Source organism: Puntigrus tetrazona, chromosome 10 (assembly GCF_018831695.1).
Source record: "Puntigrus tetrazona isolate hp1 chromosome 10, ASM1883169v1, whole genome shotgun sequence".
NCBI lineage: Eukaryota > Metazoa > Chordata > Actinopteri > Cypriniformes > Cyprinidae > Puntigrus > Puntigrus tetrazona.
The window spans coordinates 7,076,479-7,094,614 of NC_056708.1; the positions used below are offsets into that span (position 1 = coordinate 7,076,479).

Genomic DNA, 18,136 nt, shown 5'->3' on the forward strand with positions numbered 1-18,136 from the left:
ACAGCAAAGTCCTCCAATCACAGAGCTCCAAATACTCCCCCGTGCGCGGCGTTTTCAGGAAGTGATACTAAATGGAAATTCTGCCTTTCCCCCCACGTGAGCCTCCACCGAAGCACCACGCGCAGCAAGACCAAACCGGCTGCTAACGATAAGTGTATCACGTCACTGAGAAACAGCGGCGAGCGAGCTGTGGACCACAAAGTAACTGCCGTACGGACGCGGCGGAGCGGATCATTCTAGTCTGTGAGTACGTTGCGACGATGTCCGCTGTTAAAATCGCTCCGAGAACAGACCACGTGCTAAAAAAAATAATTTCGTAGCTAAAGGGTGGTTTCGCGCGATCGGCGCGTGGCAGGGATGTTCTCGGCGCGAGAGGCCCGCGCGCAGGGCTGCTTTAGCCAGTTAGCGTGTCCAACTTTGGTCGCGTTTTCTTTCCGCCCACAGCAAACAGACCTTCTTTTAATAAAATAACAATCCCGTCCCATCCCCGGTCGGTCTTTTCGGATGCCAATCGCGCACGATCCGCATCGAAAAAGGCTGCTAATCGAGCACTTGGCGCTAGCGTGCTAAAGTTGGATTCTCTTTTTCAGCAGGTCCAGACAGCGCGAGGAAGATGGCGGACGACCCCAGCGCAGCGGACAGGAACGTGGAAATCTGGAAGATTAAGAAGTTAATCAAAAGCCTTGAGGCGGCTAGAGGGTGAGGTTCGCTCCGTCGGATCCTCTAGATTTGTGCGCTGGTGTTGAGCGACCAACAGTAGCATCTCCGATGCGCGATTCGTTTCGTTCTTTGGGGGGGGACCACATGCTAACCAGCTTGCTAACAGCTGTTGGGGAGAGCAGCATGGTGGACGGAGAAAGAGACCGCGCGCTGTACGGCTCTTCGTTTCGATAATAATGTTGTCTTTGGGATAAAGACGGGGGAACGTTTATGTGTGTTGCCGTTTGAAACGGAAAACGCTTTATCGATGACGCCTTAAAATGAGTTGATGGAGGTGACGTTTGTGAAATGGGTGAAACCATGCTAAACAGGCTACATGTTTTGTTTCTCTGGTAATTTTTTTTAATTTGACGTCGTTTTAACATCGCCGTAATAATATTGTTGTAGTTGAATACTGTCTTAGTGTTTAGTGGCGTAATACAAACACTCGACTATAGTTCGTGACTTTCTGTCATTTTCTTATAGCCGTGATGATCAGAACCGCTTTAATTTGTTGGTGTTCTTTTGTGAAGAATAAAGCGTGTTGCAAAATGTAAAGGACTTACAGGGTCGCTTCTTTTGTTCTTTCTTTTTTACAAAGAAAGTGAATGGTTAAGCAGAATGACAGCCTCGGTCATCGTTTCTTTTTGGTTATGAAACAATGTAAATTAATTAAGTGAACTATTTTATGCTGACCTGAAAGTAATGTCCCTCGACCAGTATACTCATAAACAGTTTGATTTATTTATTTTTTCGTATTAACACTTAATGACAAAGTTAGGTTATTTGATACATTGTTTATACAGTTCCATTGTAAAGTTTTACGTTTGCGAGATGGTGTTTATATTTGTGTTTTCAAAAAATTTTTTTTGGCAAAGATTACTGAAACAAAATTAGCAGTTGACAATAAGGATATCAAGCAGTATAATGGTCTTCGTCAATGATAATAATTTGGTTTAAAGTATTTCATAAGCACCAAATCAGCACGTTCGAAATTAGGATGATTTCTTCACGGATCGTGTGACGCTGAATACTGGAGTAAAAGCAAATCTTACCAACTTTTTTTGATTTTGTTCATGAAAGCCTTAGCTTGCTCTTGTACTGTTATGTAAGTTTTATTGTTTCCTTTTCAGAAACGGCACTAGTATGATTTCCCTCATCATCCCACCCAAGGATCAAATCTCTCGTGTGGCGAAGATGTTGGCCGATGAGTTCGGCACAGCTTCGAACATCAAGAGCAGAGTCAACAGACTCTCGGTGCTGGGAGCCATTACCTCAGTACAGCAGAGACTCAAACTCTACAACAAAGGTAAATAAATGGGTGTAACTTCATCTAAGATCTTTCACAGCCATTTAACTTCTCAGATGAGTGGATCTTCTTGCACTTGGTATATTTATCTTTTCCGAAATGGTGCGGTTTAAACATTAAACTGTCCTTTCTATATATTTGCCATGTATGTGTGGGTACGACTGGGCGTTGCGCCTGATTTAATCTTTTCAATAGGTGTGGTCTCTCCTGATCCCCCTCTTGTAAATCTTGTTTATCTTGCAGTGCCTCCTAATGGCCTGGTGGTGTATTGTGGCACCATAGTGACAGAGGAAGGCAAAGAGAAGAAAGTAAACATTGATTTCGAGCCTTTTAAACCAATCAACACATCCTTGTATTTATGTGACAATAAGTTCCATACTGAGGTAAGATCTGTCTGTCTGCTCGGTCTATGTTATGTACTAAAACAATGTAACACCTAATATAATTTTTTTTTGTTTTATCCACAGGCTCTAACAGCTCTGCTGTCAGACGACAGCAAGTTCGGCTTCATTGTGATTGATGGTAGTGGCGCCCTGTTTGGGACTTTACAAGGCAACACAAGGGAGGTGTTGCACAAATTTACTGTGGACCTGCCTAAAAAACACGGTAAACATCTTCAAATCGCTTGCTTTGGCCATTTTTATTCTTTTATGGGATTTAGTGTTTACAAGCTTGTTTCCTTTAACTCTAGGTAGAGGAGGACAGTCCGCTCTTCGATTTGCACGTTTGAGGATGGAGAAGAGACACAACTATGTGCGTAAGGTAGCGGAGACGGCTGTGCAGCTCTTCGTGTCCAATGACAAGGTCAACGTGGCAGGACTGGTTCTCGCCGGATCGGCCGATTTCAAGACGGAGCTCAGCCAGTCGGACATGTTCGATCCGGTATGTTCTCATGGAATCAAACGGTTTGATCTCTTCATTAATCAGTCGTCTTGTTTTCTGACTTTGGGTTTTCTGCTCCTGTAGAGGTTACAAGCGAAGGTCCTAAAGCTGGTTGATATATCGTATGGAGGAGAGAACGGTTTCAACCAGGCCATTGAGCTTTCGGCAGAAGTTCTGTCCAATGTCAAGTTCATCCAAGAAAAGAAACTAATAGGTAGTTAACAGGCTTGATAAAGGAAGTGGACATGCGGGGAACATTTTGTGAACTAAAACACTGGACTATATGTGTGTGTCGGGTTTTTTTTTTTCTTGTGTGGTGACTTGTCTCTGATTTCAGGCCGATACTTTGATGAGATCAGTCAGGACACAGGGAAGTATTGTTTTGGAGTTGAAGACACACTCAAAGCGCTGGAGATGGGAGCGGTGGAGATTCTTATAGTTTACGAGAACCTGGACACTATGCGTTACGTCCTACGCTGTCATGGAGAAAATACTACACCAGAAAATGGTATACACACACACACCCTGAACTCTCATGCTCCAAATATTGGCAAAATATAAAAGGCTTACTTTCTAATTTCAATTGCATTTTTTTGTTTGTAATCAGATGAAAAGATACTCTATCTGACACCGGAACAGGAAAAAGACAAGTCTCATTTCACTGACAAGGAGGTAAGTGAAACCACATCAATCAAATTAAGATTCGATGATTCAGCAAATCGTACTTATTTCAAAAAGTAATGTAGAAGCAGCAATAGATGTGACTCCTTTCCACGAGCGACTTTCTTGCAGAGTTTAAGTGCAATATTCCAGCAACCAGTGATCAATTTTCATGACCTGAAATCAGATCAGCAGCATATGGGTTGAAAGATTTGATCTTTAGACTGTCATCAGCCCATTAGTACCAATTCTCAGGGTCATACATTGCAGCTTCTAAAATCTAAGATTTAAATGTCTCACGTGTGCTTACAGTATAGAATATTTTAGGTCTTATTTTTAGATCCCTGTTTCATATGATATAAACTCAGATGGTCTTGGAACATGATCTTGAAGTTTCTCACAAACTTATATAGTTATATCATACAGCTCATCATGCAAAAGAGTGAAATATTAAACTGTTAAAAATAAAGGATAATTTTTTCCCAAAGAACCTGTCAGTGAATTTTTTTTTTTTTTTTATTTTTTTTTTTTTTTTTTGTGAAATGGAACGGTTCAGTGGATGATTTAAACCATTGATGCCAATAAAGAACCGATATTTTTAGGAGTGTTGTACATTCTGCAATTCTTGCCATTTTAAAATCAACCTTTAAAGAAGAAAACTCATTTTAGCCACTGTTGTGTTCAGTCAGGTGGTGTATAATGTTAACAGTACTGTATATTCTTATTTTAGACGGGTCAGGAGCATGAGCTGATTGAGAGCATGCCGCTGCTTGAGTGGTTCGCCAATAACTACAAGAAGTTCGGGGCCACGCTGGAAATCGTTACAGACAAAAGCCAGGAGGGTTCACAGTTTGTGAAAGGCTTTGGAGGCATCGGTGGTAAGTGCTCCGACGAGAACAGATTATTATTTGTAGGGAAATTCATTATGTAGGGAATGTTAGCGTCAATCTTTTTTTTTTTCCTCTCTTTTTCTTCAGGAATCTTGCGGTACCGGGTGGACTTCCAAGGCATGGAGTACCAGGGAGACGACGATGAGTTTTTTGATTTAGATGACTACTAGGTAGTCGGGACTGACACAAAATTCAAATATAAGATTTTTCCCCTTCACCTACCCCGCGAACGGCAGGGGAGCGAAGGAGATCGAATCAGCAGGAGGGAGAATAAGAATTTAAGAAGATGGCGGATGGTCTGCGTGTCCCTGGCTTTAGAATACAGCGACTCCATCTCTGGACTGGAAGAGACTGAGTTTTCTCCTCTCCACTAATTACCGGGTCATCGCAACAGCATGGCCGTGGCCCGTCTGCCTGTCCTGCCTCAGCTCTTCACGAAAACACTCTAGGCTTTCAGATCTACTTTTTCTTCCCTTCTAATCGCACTCCTTTTCTTCCTTTTGCCTCTCCTTTTATAATGGCATCTGCTGCTGTTGTATTTTATTCAAATGTATTATATTTTCTCTTATTCAGTGTATGAAGAAAGCAGTAGCAAATGATTAGATCTGTACTGCTTACCTCTAGCCACCTCGAGCCCATTGCCAGGCCTGCGTTTTAATTTCCTGGTTAGCCCAGACTTGATTTGTTGCCTTGTTTCTGCTGTAAACCAGTGTGGTGGTTGGTGGTGGTGGTGATGCACTCTGAGCCAGCGGTACACCCTGCTCCTCCCATCGCATTGTGCCCACATTGAGGCGTTTCTTGCTCTCAAATGGACCATATAGTAACTGGACCCATCCCTTCTTGAAGACCGAGAACCGTCTTTCACAGTACATTGCCCTCACTTGTTTTCCTCAGCCCCCAGGAGATGCTACTTCTCAAAATAAACTATATATGAGTGCCTGAATTTTGCAGTTTGTGAGATATGACAGCACAGTGTACCAGCATCCGGGCCCTAACTTCAGCCTCCTGCTGTTTCCGAACATAAAATCTTAGCTCGAGCCTTCAGCACTCATTGGTATTCGACGGCTTTATGCATGGGAATGTCCTTTCGGACCGATTATGGGGTGGGGGTGGGGGGGTTACTGTGTTAACTGTGATGTGTGAGTGAGTATATGTCAGTTCGGCTGTTTAATTCCCTTTTTAAAAGTCACGTCTCAGAGTCTGACCCGCCGCAGATTACAAGCATCGAAGTTCTTTGCATTTATGTCCAGTCATATTTTAACAACGGATTGGTTTTAGAAAGACAAGCTGCAAATCAATATTTTGAACCTTTTAACAACTGTGGCATGGTTGGCGTTTTGACGCCTACTTAAACGAACATGCAAACCGATAATGTAAAAGGAGAGAGGGGGGGAGAAACGATCCAAAACACGGGCCCACAATATTTTAGCGAATATTATGTTGTATATTTTCTCATTTTCTTTGATCCATCACTATTTTGTATAAATCATTTGTTACATCTGGACACAGACATTAAACGTTCTCATTGTTTGCAAATTGCACTTATATCTTGTTTATTTTGAGAGCATTTTTTTTTTTTGCCGTTTATTTAATATAACGTTACTTAGGTTTTATGGGGTAGACGAGATTATTTGTTAAGTTGAGGAAGTCAATTAAATGCAGTTTAACAGGAAAGGGACATTATTCTGATGCATACAAATATATGTATACGTTTATTAGTTTAATTGTTTAGACCTACTTAAAAATGCTAATATTTGGCTGCAGGCTGGAGTGTCACCAGCAAACAATCAAAAATATTCTTAATATGTGAATCATTGGGGATAACCCCATTCTTTACCCTAGCACCAGACGGCAGCCAATCGCCGTTCATTTTACAAAACGGACAAAACCCTTTTTGTCATTCAAAGACCAACCACGAATGTTGTTACAGATTATATCCCCCTTCGATTGTGACGTACCGTGTCTGTAACCGCTTTGTACCTTAGCAGCAGAAATGATCCAATCACAACGCGGACAACGCCCATTTGGCGCACGTTTTTTTATTTGACAGCCAATGGGAGAAATAGACACAAGGCTGCTTTCTCCGCCTCCTTTCGTGACGTGATTGTGTCGCAGGGCGGGGTTTCCATTTTCACTGCGAGTTTCGGGGAACAAACATGGAGCCGGAGATGGAGGACAAAGCCTTAGAGCTGATGGTGAGTACTCGGGCGTGCTTCGAAAAACGTTTTCTAGTGCGTTCTCAAGACTCTATAGTTTATAAATCCATGTTAGCGGTTACAAGAGTATCCTGGTTGAATATAACTGGCTTGTGGAGTGGGTAGGGATCGGCTGACTAGAGGGAGGAAGGAGGGGTGAGGAGAGAGAGAGAGCGAGTGAGAGAGAAATGGCTGGCTCGGCTGACAGGGAGGGCCCTACTATGTATCTCTGGCTCGCTTGGTCGTTTTCACGTCTCGCGCCCGTGTCTTTCCCTTGAAACGACAGCTGAGGCGTTAGTAGACGAGGCGAACAGTTGTCCTTGGCGGGGCTGAGGGCGTTTATAGAGCTAGTCGCGGAGGCGAAGGAAGGAAGCTGCCGCGGCATCGTGGTGAGTCCCGAGTCTCATCGACTTTAGCCGGTGCCTTGAGCTTCACTGCGGCGCCTCTGCGCCACTCAATCCTGTCTATAATTTGGTCCCACGGACGAGTTGTGGTTCGTATAAAGTCTCAAAAAGCTTAACTGTGTTTTAAAGTGTTTAACGCGGTCATTTCTCGTACGTAACAACGCGATATTTACACATCACGACTCATTTTAACTGGACTTTAAAGCTGCGTAATAGGAAGTAACCGCTCCTGCTGTCAATTTCAAATGACGTTTTTGAGCCAAACGATGAGCTAATACAAAAATATCGCCAGCTAATACAATAACCCTGCTTGCACGAGTGAAATTGCGTGTTTTAGTAACCCCACGCTTTTTTAAGCGAAACGTAAACGTTAATTGTTGACGTGTATTTAGCGTTTATAGCAAGCGGCTAGGTGGCTAACCACATCAAACCATTAGCCTGCTCGAACTAATTGCGATATTTTCTTATTAAATACGCGATTTTTTGCTCAAACAGTAATTCTGTGAAACGCTTACAATAAAAACGAACCGAATTCCCCGAAAATCGTTTATTACTCAAACATGCAGCTGTTGTTATAAAAATTGATATTTTGATTGCATTTGCATACGTAGCCTCGCTATTGGTGTTAAATGCATCGTGTCTGTTCTTAATTTAAAAACGTTTTTATAGTATCCTTAAAAGTAAAAGTTTGACTTGTTTGAACGTGCTCTTAATTAGCGAGGCTGTGTCTGAATCAATATCTCTCCTAGTCGATACAATAACATTATGGAATCAGTTTTGCAGCGTAGATTTGCTTCTTGTTGCCATGGATACTGTGAAAAGGGTAGGAGTGAATGCACTTGAGTTTGTCCACTTGTATTGTGAAGCTCGAGGAAGACAGATAAATGGCTTTTGCTTGAAGATAACAAGACGCGAGTTTGTGTGTAGACTGCAGACTCGTAACAAATAATACACTTCCTGCTCTGCTGACCTAGAAAGAGAACTTAAAATGTATCCCAGACTTTGTCTTCATGTCGGATCGGGTTATTATTCTTAACTAAAACCCGTAGACAACATTTGTTGTTTGAGCCTGGGTTTTCAAAGTAGCATTTCCCATTTTAATTTAAGCCAAGTTTAACTTGAAGTGATAAAACTGCAGCTGAAACTTAAATAAGTTTAGCTAAAATTAACAAAATAAATGAAGTGTGGGAAAGAGTGTAATGCTGTCTCAGTGTGATATTGAAGCCAGACGCTGCTTTTAGTCCAAAGAGCCCAAGTTTTTTCAAGTTTGGCTGATATTCAGTGATTATGGATTAAAGCAGGTGCTGAGTCGTGGATATTAAGAGCAGCGATATGGATGGTATCATCTCCGCCGTAGCTGTATTTGGGATGTAAGCATATCCTTGTGGTGGCCTTGGCTGGGGGACAGCTGTTGACACGTTACCCACACGCCCGGCCCGATCCCACATCTTTGCCGCATGCTGATGGAGAATCTGTCCAATTATTTAGCACACACGGATCGTAGGCTTGCGTGCTCGGTCCTTTCATCTGCTTTCCGACAAACAATGCAATGCGATTATGAATGTATGCGAGCAGATGATGAAAGGGTAGGTTATGTATAGGAGTAGTTCTGATTCCCATCTCTTTGAATTTTTGTTTTTTTGTTTGTTTGATTTATACCAGACGTCACTATTGATTTAACTTTTATGAAACAAAACGAAAAAAGTAATGAGTTGTGATTTTTTTTTTTCTTCTGCAGAACATCTCTGTCATGGACTCGCAGACTGCAGACCGCTCCCCAAAGATCACAGTGATTAAGGTGAGGTGGACGAGCTGTACTTCAGCAAAGCACGTCAAAGTCTGATAAAATAATAAACCGAGAGAGAACAATAAGGATGTATTGAGTAGCCTCTCCCTGAACTATGCAGGATTTTCTATATTGAAGCACTGTTGACTTTGGGGTTTGTTGTAGGGCATGGGCTAATCTGCATCTGGAAAACCTCAGTGTACATTTCTGCAGGGCTTTTTTTTCTGTATTTAGGTGTTCTCTTTATGTTTTCGATGTCCTGGATAATAACACGTGCCCAGATCATTTTGGGGCCGTTACACTGCTGTTCAAAATTTTGGCGTTTGTGAGATGTTTTTAAAGTATGCTCAGCATTACTACCTTTTTTTTTTTTTTTTTTTGATTAAAATGTATTGGTAGTAATAATAATATTTAACAGTTTAATAAAGCTTCAGTGTAACATGGTCCTTCAGAAATTCTTTAAATAGGCTGCTTTGAAAATAAAGGAGCCGCTTTTCTCTTAAAAGGCTTTTTAAGTGAATTATGTACTTTTTATTTATTTTAGCGCTCTTTTGTAACATTATATATGCACTTTATTTGATTAGTCGAGTATGCCCTTCTGAGTAAAAGTATACGTTTTTTTCAAAAGAACATGATTTCACTGATTTCAAAACTTTGAGGAAGGATGTTATGTCACATTATTGCGAGCTATTTTTGTGTTTACTTGTAACAAAGCAAATGAATTTGAGGTCAGTTTTTCATGCAGATGTTTTAGCCACACATTAGATCCCGACGTTGATGACGTTTGACTTCCAAAAATACTCAATCTAAACTTTTCTACAAATTCTTTTTTACTTAATTTTTTTGTGCCAATTTTCCTAAAATTTTAAGTGTCACTTAAGTCCTCAAGCATGACTTTATGTGATTTATAATGTTATTTTGGGGTTATTTTAGCGCGAGTTAACACATCTTCCTTAAAATATTATGATAGGGTTTTTTTTATGTTCAATCTTTCCCTTTGCCCAATTTCTTTTGGTACATGTTTTCCTCTGTCACATCTAACATATATACTTGTTTTTTTTCTTCTTCTTCAATTCTCCCAGCCTACTTTTATCTGTCCTCAGGTGAGTAATGGACCTTTGACAGGCTCTAGGAAGCGGCCATCAGAGGGAAATTACGAGAAGGAGAAGGACGTGTGCATCCAGCTCTTTGATCAGTGGTCTGAGGCAGACCAGGTGGAGTTTGTGGAACACCTGATCTCACGCATGTGCCATTACCAACACGGCCACATAAACTCCTACCTCAAACCCATGCTCCAAAGGGACTTCATTACGGCACTGCCAGGTAACACACACACACACGAGAATACATTCTGAAAAAAGCCACTTCTTGATGGAGGGTGCGTCCATTACTCTTAAAAATACAGCCTTTAAGAAACCATGTTTGTCTTGGCCTATCTTTTAAAGTGGAAATCAAACTCGAATCACAACTCATCAGTGTATTGTATTCTTATAGGGCCCTATGAATTCCGTTTTATTTTCTGTTTATTTTATTTTTCAAATTCGGTTATTTTTCTTTTTTTAATGGCTAAAAAGCATGTCTGCTTTAATCAAAATCACGAGACGTATATAAATTCATCGGTTTATTAAAAGGTGAAGCAAAACCACATATTTAGGGCCCTATGAAATGTTTTAATTTGGTAACAAAAATGTAAACGTGCAAGAAATACTGTGGCTGTTCGTTGAAGGAAAAAACAATAGTTGTACTGAGCACATTTTACTGAATAATAGTAATAGTAATGTCTTCAAAGTAAACCAAACTTTTATTTTGACGGGTTTCTGTGAATACCTTTTTAAATTTCTGTGTATATGACACTAGCTTTACTGAAATGAAAAGGCAAAATGCTCATGAATTACTCTCAGAGCAGTTCTGGAGATGTTGTTCATGTATTTATGTCCTCATTTAGTGAGACGGCAGACGCTGAAATCACCACGAGCGTCACGCGCCTCATAAGGTGTAGTAAACAAAATGCGCGTCTGCGTCATTCATTCACACGGAGACACGCACATGCAGGATTCATATTTAAATAGCCTTTTTGCGGTATAATGTTTACAGGTACTAGTCAATGTCGCGATTTGATTGAAGGTTAATGACCTGATTTTGATTAATTGATCCAAATTTTGACATTCCCCTGATGTACATTTACATTCCTTTAGCAGACTATCTAGAGCAATTTTACAGTTGGGGCGATTTAAAAAAAAAAAAAAAAGGTTTTGTTTTAGGATGCTGTCAAATGTTGATGAAATACATCAGCATTTGACATTCCGTGTTAAATCGTAAGTTCTGTTTTATAAAGTGGATTCAGCGATTTCATGTGTTCCGCACTGTGGAAATCATAGGGCCCTATTCTTAGAATAAAATCCTTTTTTTTTCTTTTCTGTTTCAACAAAATGTATACAACGGTTACAATTTTGTGGCCTGTATGATTTTCTTTAAATGTTTTATTTATTTATTTATTTTTTTGAAAGCAATCAAAAATTATCAATTTCTTGCAAAAATATCTTTAAAATAAATAAACTCAATATCAAAGTATCATGAAAAATGCATCACTTTTGCCACAAAAATATTAAGCAGCACAATGGATTTCAACACTGATAACAAAAAAGCAATGTTGCTCAAGCACCAGATCAGCATATTAGAATGAAGTTTTTCATTTTAGCTGACATCATCAAGCCACCTTTTTTTTTTTTTTTTTTTTTTTTTTTTTTTTTTTTTTGTGTACTCCTTTTGCGTTCTCCAATCTCCTTGTTTAACATGAATATTTACTATTTTCTCTCCAACCCCTTTCTGATACATACCTTTTTTTTTTCCTTTTTTTTTTTTTTTTTTTTTTTCACGTCCTATTTCACTTTATATGAAATCTCTCGATTTGTCTTCCAGCTCAGGGTCTGGATCACATAGCGGAGAACATCTTGTCCTTTCTGGACGCGCGCTCGCTTTGTTCGGCTGAGCTGGTCTGTAAAGAATGGCAGCGTGTGATATCCGAAGGCATGTTGTGGAAGAAGCTGATCGAGAGGATGGTTCGGACAGACCCGCTGTGGAAGGGCCTTTCAGAGAGACACCAGTGGTGAGTCACAGCGCTGATAGAACTCTTTACAAACCCCCTTATTTATACAGAAGGTTGAACAACAACCTCGTCATTATCTCTGTGGTGTAATTCTCCACCAGACATGCCGGGAACCTCCTTTTAGACTGTCTTGCCGATTTATGAAGATGCTTGTTTACGTCAGTTTATCAGGGATGCTTATTGTTGTTTCCTTCACAGGGAAAAATACCTGTTCAAGAACCGCACAACAGAAGTTCCTCCTAACTCGTACTACCGCTCTCTTTATCCAAAAATCATTCAGGACATTGAGGTGGGCAAAGCAACCGTCGTTCTTTCTGTCTCGTCCTTTTTATGATTGTAATAGTTCTCGTCTGCTCATGTCACGTTTTTAAGGGAAACGAGGTAGTAAGCGTTTGTTCACTTGAACGAGCAGCACCGGTGATTACACCTCAGGGGAAGGCGGCAGGCCTCACGTTACCCAGCTCTTTGTCTTCTTCATAGCTGCCCTCTGAGTAATCAGAGTATGCGGCCTTCAGTTAGATCAGTTATACACTTTCAAATGCAGCGATAAAGCGGGCCGCTGATTTGGTTAATGTTTGTGCGTAATCATTTGATCAAATGAGATGAATCGGCATGCTGCTTGGCAATTCAGCTGCTTGCTTGATGTGACGTTGCTCTTCGTGATTCCAGACCATCGAGGCGAACTGGAGGTGTGGCCGACATAACCTGCAGAGGATCCAGTGTAGGTCGGAGAACAGCAAAGGCGTTTACTGCCTCCAGTATGACGACGAAAAGATCATCAGCGGTCTACGAGATAACTCCATCAAGGTGCGACCGCGCTCTGCCGGTGTAGTTCTAGCGAAGCTTGTGGGTTGAGTAAAACCACACTGCCTGGGCGCATGCATATGTCATTTTAAAAACACTAACCACAAGCGTGTTCTCACGGAGTACTCAAATTGTGATGAATATTTTTTCTTTTGAACAATTAGGGAACCGTGCATTCTCTTTAAACAGCTCTTTACATAGAAACGTACTTGGGTTTTTGATTTACACAATCAAATTTCCTTTTCTGTATTACAATACTGAAACTAGAGAAAGGGAATTGAAACATGTGAGACTTAAGTCATGCTTTTCTAAGGAAAGAATGACTGTTGGTGCTGGGTTTTTTTTATATAGATTTATTTTTTTTAATTTAACGTAAAAGTCTTTAACATTATATGTGGACCTTGGCAAACAGTAGAACATTAGTAAATATTTGTAATATTTTAAAATAGTAAATATATTTACATTTTAATTATTGTGGTCAATAAGTGGAAGCTATTAATACTTCTATTCAGCAAACATGCGTTTAAATTGGTCACAAGACCTTTTTTTTATTGTTTAAGTTCCTTTTTCAAATTTATTCATTTAACTTTTTCTCTAAAATATGAAATAATAAGTTCTTTCTGACATTCAAGATAAAAAAAAAAACCACTGAAGGCTAAAGGACTGCTGAAAATTCCATAATAGGAATAAATTCTACTTATTCCATAATAGAATCTGAAATCACTCTCAGAACTTTCTCCAGAACTTTCTCTGTTCCTGGCTGGTGGAACGATCTTCCCGTACATATCCGGAATGCTGGATCTCTGTCAATCTTTAAGAAAATGAATCGCTGTTGTACTCCTAAATTGTAAGTCGCTTTGGAAAAAAGCGTCTGCAAAATGACTAAATGGAAATGTAAATTGTAAATATTGCACAGAACTACTACCTATACTGTAAATGCCATTTAAAAAAAAAAAAAAAAAAAAAAAAAAAAAAAACTTCAAATAGTAGTTGATTTATTATAAGATATTAGATGAAACTATTGTAATTTGATATTGGCCATGCTGATACAAATATTTATTGACTAAAATGTTCATGCATCCCAACTAGAACCCCCGTAATAATGAGTCTAATCTGGTTGACAGAAGTCTATATTTGAGATTGTGAAATTTGTGGTGTTTGCGACTGTAAAGACGTCATATGTGTGTTTGCCTTCAGATATGGGATAAACAGACCCTGGAGTGTTTGAAGATCCTGACGGGACACACAGGCTCTGTGCTGTGTCTGCAATACGATGAGAGAGTCATTGTTACCGGCTCCTCTGATTCCACTGTCAGGTCAGATTTCTATCGTTCTCTTGCTCTCTATAAGTCCTCTGTTCATTTTTTTTTTTCCCTTCCCCTCCCCATCACTCCACATGTCTGTTCAGCTGGAATGAATAAGGGACTGATAAAATCAGGTCTGACTTTGCTTGCCTTCTCTTTTTACCCAGAGTGTGGGATGTGAACTCGGGGGAGGTTCTGAACACTCTGATCCACCACAACGAGGCCGTGCTCCACCTGCGATTCTGTAACGGGCTGATGGTCACCTGCTCGAAGGATCGCTCCATCGCCGTGTGGGACATGGCCTCTCCTACGGACATCAGTCTCCGCCGGGTCCTCGTCGGACACAGGGCTGCCGTCAATGTGGTCGACTTCGACGACAAGTACATTGTCTCTGCCTCTGGGGATCGGACCATAAAGGTCAGCGCCATGATCTCTACATTTACATTTACATTTAGTCATTTTGCAGACGCTTTTATCCAAAGCGACTTACAATTGAGAGTACAATCTCTAAAAGAGCGTTATCGGCTGTCAATCAAACTACAGATCAGCGCTCTTAGAGAATTCGTATGCATCAGCCCCGCTCCTGTCTTAGTGTGTTGATTCTTAATGACAGTAAAACTGTCACGCAGCTGGACTTTGACTGTTCAGGTGTCTCCTTGTTCGGTCCAGAGCACAAACGTTTCCAGCAGAGGGCAGCAGTGTAATAGTTTCCTAATTCTCTGTAGACTGCTGAAGGGCTATAGTCCTTACTCTTGCCCAGAGTCCCCTTCAGCGCTCTAGATGCTGAACTCTGAGCATTCGAGATTCCAGAAACGGACAGCCGTAATCCAGCCCACCCATCACTCCGGGAGGGGTGCCAAGTCATTCTGCAGCCCCCCCCACCCTATCAAAACATTCCCCAAATAATGAGGCAGGGCAGTGAGGGCTGGAGGTGTTTTCTCATGCACACAAATGACTTCCTGAGTTTAAATGTACTGGCGTTTTATTAAATATGACTATAGTTTAATATAAAGTTGATTTGGAACAGATTTGAAGTGCTTAATGTTTAATCCTGCCCGTGTGATTATAATGTGTTTCGCAGGTGTGGAGTACAAGCACCTGTGAGTTTGTTCGGACACTAAATGGTCACAAGCGAGGCATTGCCTGCCTGCAGTACAGAGACAGACTTGTGGTCAGCGGCTCTTCAGACAACACCATCAGGTGTGTGTGAAAAAAAAACAATCGTTCAAGTTTCGTAAACGTTGAGTGAATCTCAAGAAATGTGTCAATGTACAGTGGACGTTTCATGATAATTATCTGTATTTCTACCAGTAAAATGTATTGTTTTTAATTTAATATTTAAGTTATTTACTTTAAAAAAAATGGCTGCTTAAAATATTCACATCACAGGAGTCAATTAGATTTAAAAAAAAAGTTTAATAATAATAAAGTAAAATAATTCAGTTAATTTTTCTGTTTGTGTATTAAAAAATTATATATTAATATATTTTTTAAATTATTATTAGTTTTATTAATAAAGTTATTTTAGTGAGTATAAGATTCCTAATTCTTTCTTTCTGTTCATTTCATTTAAATCAAGTGCTACCATGGTCTATGAAGTTTAAGTATTCTTATGTAATGAACAGCAATTAAAAAGTGCTTTGAGTTTAATTGGTCTGGAAAATAATGCGCGAAAAAAAATAAGGAACTTCTATTTCTTCATGCGAAATATATAACCAGATTTATTGTTTTTCTTGTTGGCATAATTATTCTTTTTGAGGTTAAGAATGTGACCTGGATTCATCCAGTTAGTATTCTTTACTTGTATGATTTATTTTTTCTCAAAATTTGTTAATCTGTTTCTCCAGGCTGTGGGATATCGAATGCGGAGCTTGCTTGCGGGTTTTGGAAGGGCACGAGGAGCTTGTTCGCTGCATTCGCCTCGATAACAAGCGGATCGTGAGCGGAGCGTATGACGGGTACGCCTGAGTCTGGTTCAGAGTAGAAAGAAGTTTTACTGTCATTTTTGCAGTGCGGCGAAGAATAACAGAATGTGGAAAAGCAATTCTTGCAACTGTTTGGCGACAGACAAATAAGACCGGGAGGGGAATTTCTCGTTAAAAAGGAAAAAAAAAACCCAACTAACATTGGAAATTAAGATTCAAAATGGATCTATTAGCAAAATCCCTCCTTGATCTCCTTGAACTGACATTGCTGAAACGGAGTATAGTCTGGGGGATTAAATTTGAAGCATTTTGGAGTCCTGGATTATGGCTGGTTTATTCCTGGCCTTAATGTGAATAATCTCTTTTATTCTCGCATCTTTAATTGTGGAGTTGCATTTGTCTGCTCCCTGTGCTCCTGTCATTAATCTGATACACGAGCAGTGCACAATGTCCACACAGCCGAGGGAGCAGTCACTTTTAATCCCACAAAGCCCACAATTGAATCACAGATTATCTGTAGATTATGTGTAAAAATTCGCCTCTAGAGCTGCTTTACAACATAAGAATGAAAAAAGGTATTTTAACTGGTGTTCCACGGATTTATGACCATGTCTAATGTGTTTGTGTGTGTGTGTGTGTGTGTGTGCAGTAAAATTAAAGTATGGGACCTACAAGCTGCTCTCGATCCACGAGCCCCAGCCAGTACTCTGTGTCTACGTACACTAGTGGTGAGTATCTTCAGCCTGGCAAATACAATTTTTTTAATGTGTTACAAGACTTTGCAGCAGTAATATAACATTCCTAATCAGTTGCTCTGTAACTAAAGTTAGCTGCTCTGTGTTGTTCACTCGTTTGGGTCATGTGTGGTTAATCAGCCCTCTGCATTGTCACACATTTATAGCACCAGTCTCGCATCACGTCATTCCCAATCTGTGACTGATTCTGATTTCCGTTGATCAATCGTTTTAATAAAGTCTGTCTCGCGTTCAGGAACATTCTGGCCGAGTGTTCCGGCTTCAGTTCGACGAGTTCCAGATCATCAGCAGTTCCCACGATGACACTATCCTTATCTGGGACTTCCTCAACGTGTCGACCAATGGGCAGACGGAAGGGCGATCGCCGTCCCTCACGTATACCTATATATCCAGATAGCAGGTAGCGCACTTTTATTCGAACTCGAACCTCGCACGCATCTCAGAAATGCAAACTCTTAACTTTGCGTTCTTGTGATCCCTCGACAGGGAAGCCCCGGTGGCGTGCGGAGCGTGTGCGAGTGTGTGTGGGGACTGTTCGGGTGACCCAGTCTCTGTGAAAGTGTGCCAGGATCAAAGGTCGAGGAACGCCACCACCACCACCACCCCCCCCTCCCTTCACCCTCCTCTCTCCATCTGTCCGTTGTATTTCTCGCCCTCTTCAGTCGTTACGAGGGCCGCCCCCCACGACACAAACCGCGTCAGTTCTCTTTCTCCCTCTCTGCAGAGGAGGAGGCGGAGAAAAGATGGAGAGAGATGCCATTAAACAGAGCGTAAGGGTGGGCGTGGAGCCCCCCCCTCTCCTCTCACCCCCGCCACCCACGTACAGAGTGAGGGCTGCCCCGGCTCCGCCCCCTGGGCCCACGAACTCTGTATCTATCTTTTGGTTTTTTATTTTTACTGATTCAAAAAGAAAAAGATGAAAAACTAAAGGGAGAAGGCAAGGTCCGAGTGCCTTCCTTCTCTCAGGACTGTTTTGCATGAATGAGCGAGCGATGGGACGTGTAACGTGTGCTGGTCAACCCCTCGGTTTCTGTCTTATGATTTTGTTTTTTATGCTTTTTTTTTTTTTTTTTTCCCCTTTTTTTTTTTTTAAGTTGGGAAATTGACTTCATATTTTCTTTTCTCGTGAAATCGTATGAATAATTGTAGTTTTTGACTCTTCTCCTGATATGTCCCGCCATTTCTCGTTTTTAGCGCTGTCTGTCTCGTTCCCCTTTTCACTGTCTGCTTGTCTAGGTTCTGAATGACTCATAACTGATCTGAATTTAGTTGTAAACAGAATTGTCTCGTCTAAAATGGTGTTGTATATTGAAAAGATTTTTTTAAAGAAAAAAGCGTTATTAATAAGAATAAAGTACTTGACTGTGAAGGAGTGTTAAGAAGCTTGCACAAGCGCGTCGTGTTTTTCGTGTGTGTG

General features: G+C 40.7%; 2 protein-coding genes across 4 annotated transcripts; both read left to right on the forward strand.

Moving 5' to 3' along the window:
* The first annotated feature begins 82 nt into the window (after positions 1 to 82).
* Positions 83 to 5,976, forward strand: LOC122352576 (eukaryotic peptide chain release factor subunit 1). 2 transcript variants are annotated; one of them, XM_043250026.1, is made up of 11 exons: positions 83 to 243; positions 591 to 699; positions 1,833 to 2,008; positions 2,252 to 2,391; positions 2,476 to 2,614; positions 2,700 to 2,890; positions 2,975 to 3,104; positions 3,228 to 3,398; positions 3,498 to 3,562; positions 4,281 to 4,428; positions 4,528 to 5,976. In XM_043250026.1, exons 2-11 carry the CDS (start codon positions 614 to 616, stop codon positions 4,608 to 4,610), a joined length of 1,329 nt encoding a protein of 442 aa, XP_043105961.1. In that variant the 5' UTR covers positions 83 to 243; positions 591 to 613; the 3' UTR covers positions 4,611 to 5,976. The 2 variants fall into 2 exon arrangements, with proteins under 2 accessions (XP_043105961.1, XP_043105962.1); XM_043250027.1 differs by having other exon boundaries at positions 86 to 243; positions 594 to 699.
* Positions 5,977 to 6,493: 517 nt separating this feature from the next.
* On the forward strand, positions 6,494 to 18,098 carry fbxw11b (F-box and WD repeat domain containing 11b). 2 transcript variants are annotated; one of them, XM_043250023.1, is made up of 13 exons: positions 6,494 to 6,635; positions 8,778 to 8,837; positions 9,908 to 10,148; positions 11,745 to 11,931; positions 12,130 to 12,220; positions 12,601 to 12,738; positions 13,933 to 14,051; positions 14,207 to 14,456; positions 15,121 to 15,239; positions 15,887 to 15,997; positions 16,614 to 16,692; positions 16,955 to 17,119; positions 17,206 to 18,098. In XM_043250023.1, the coding sequence occupies exons 1-12, from the start codon at positions 6,597 to 6,599 to the stop codon at positions 17,114 to 17,116; spliced, it is 1,596 nt and encodes a 531-aa protein (XP_043105958.1). In that variant the 5' UTR covers positions 6,494 to 6,596; the 3' UTR covers positions 17,117 to 17,119; positions 17,206 to 18,098. The 2 variants fall into 2 exon arrangements, with proteins under 2 accessions (XP_043105958.1, XP_043105960.1); XM_043250025.1 differs by lacking the exon at positions 6,494 to 6,635 and adding an exon at positions 6,820 to 7,024.
* Positions 18,099 to 18,136: the final 38 nt, after the last annotated feature.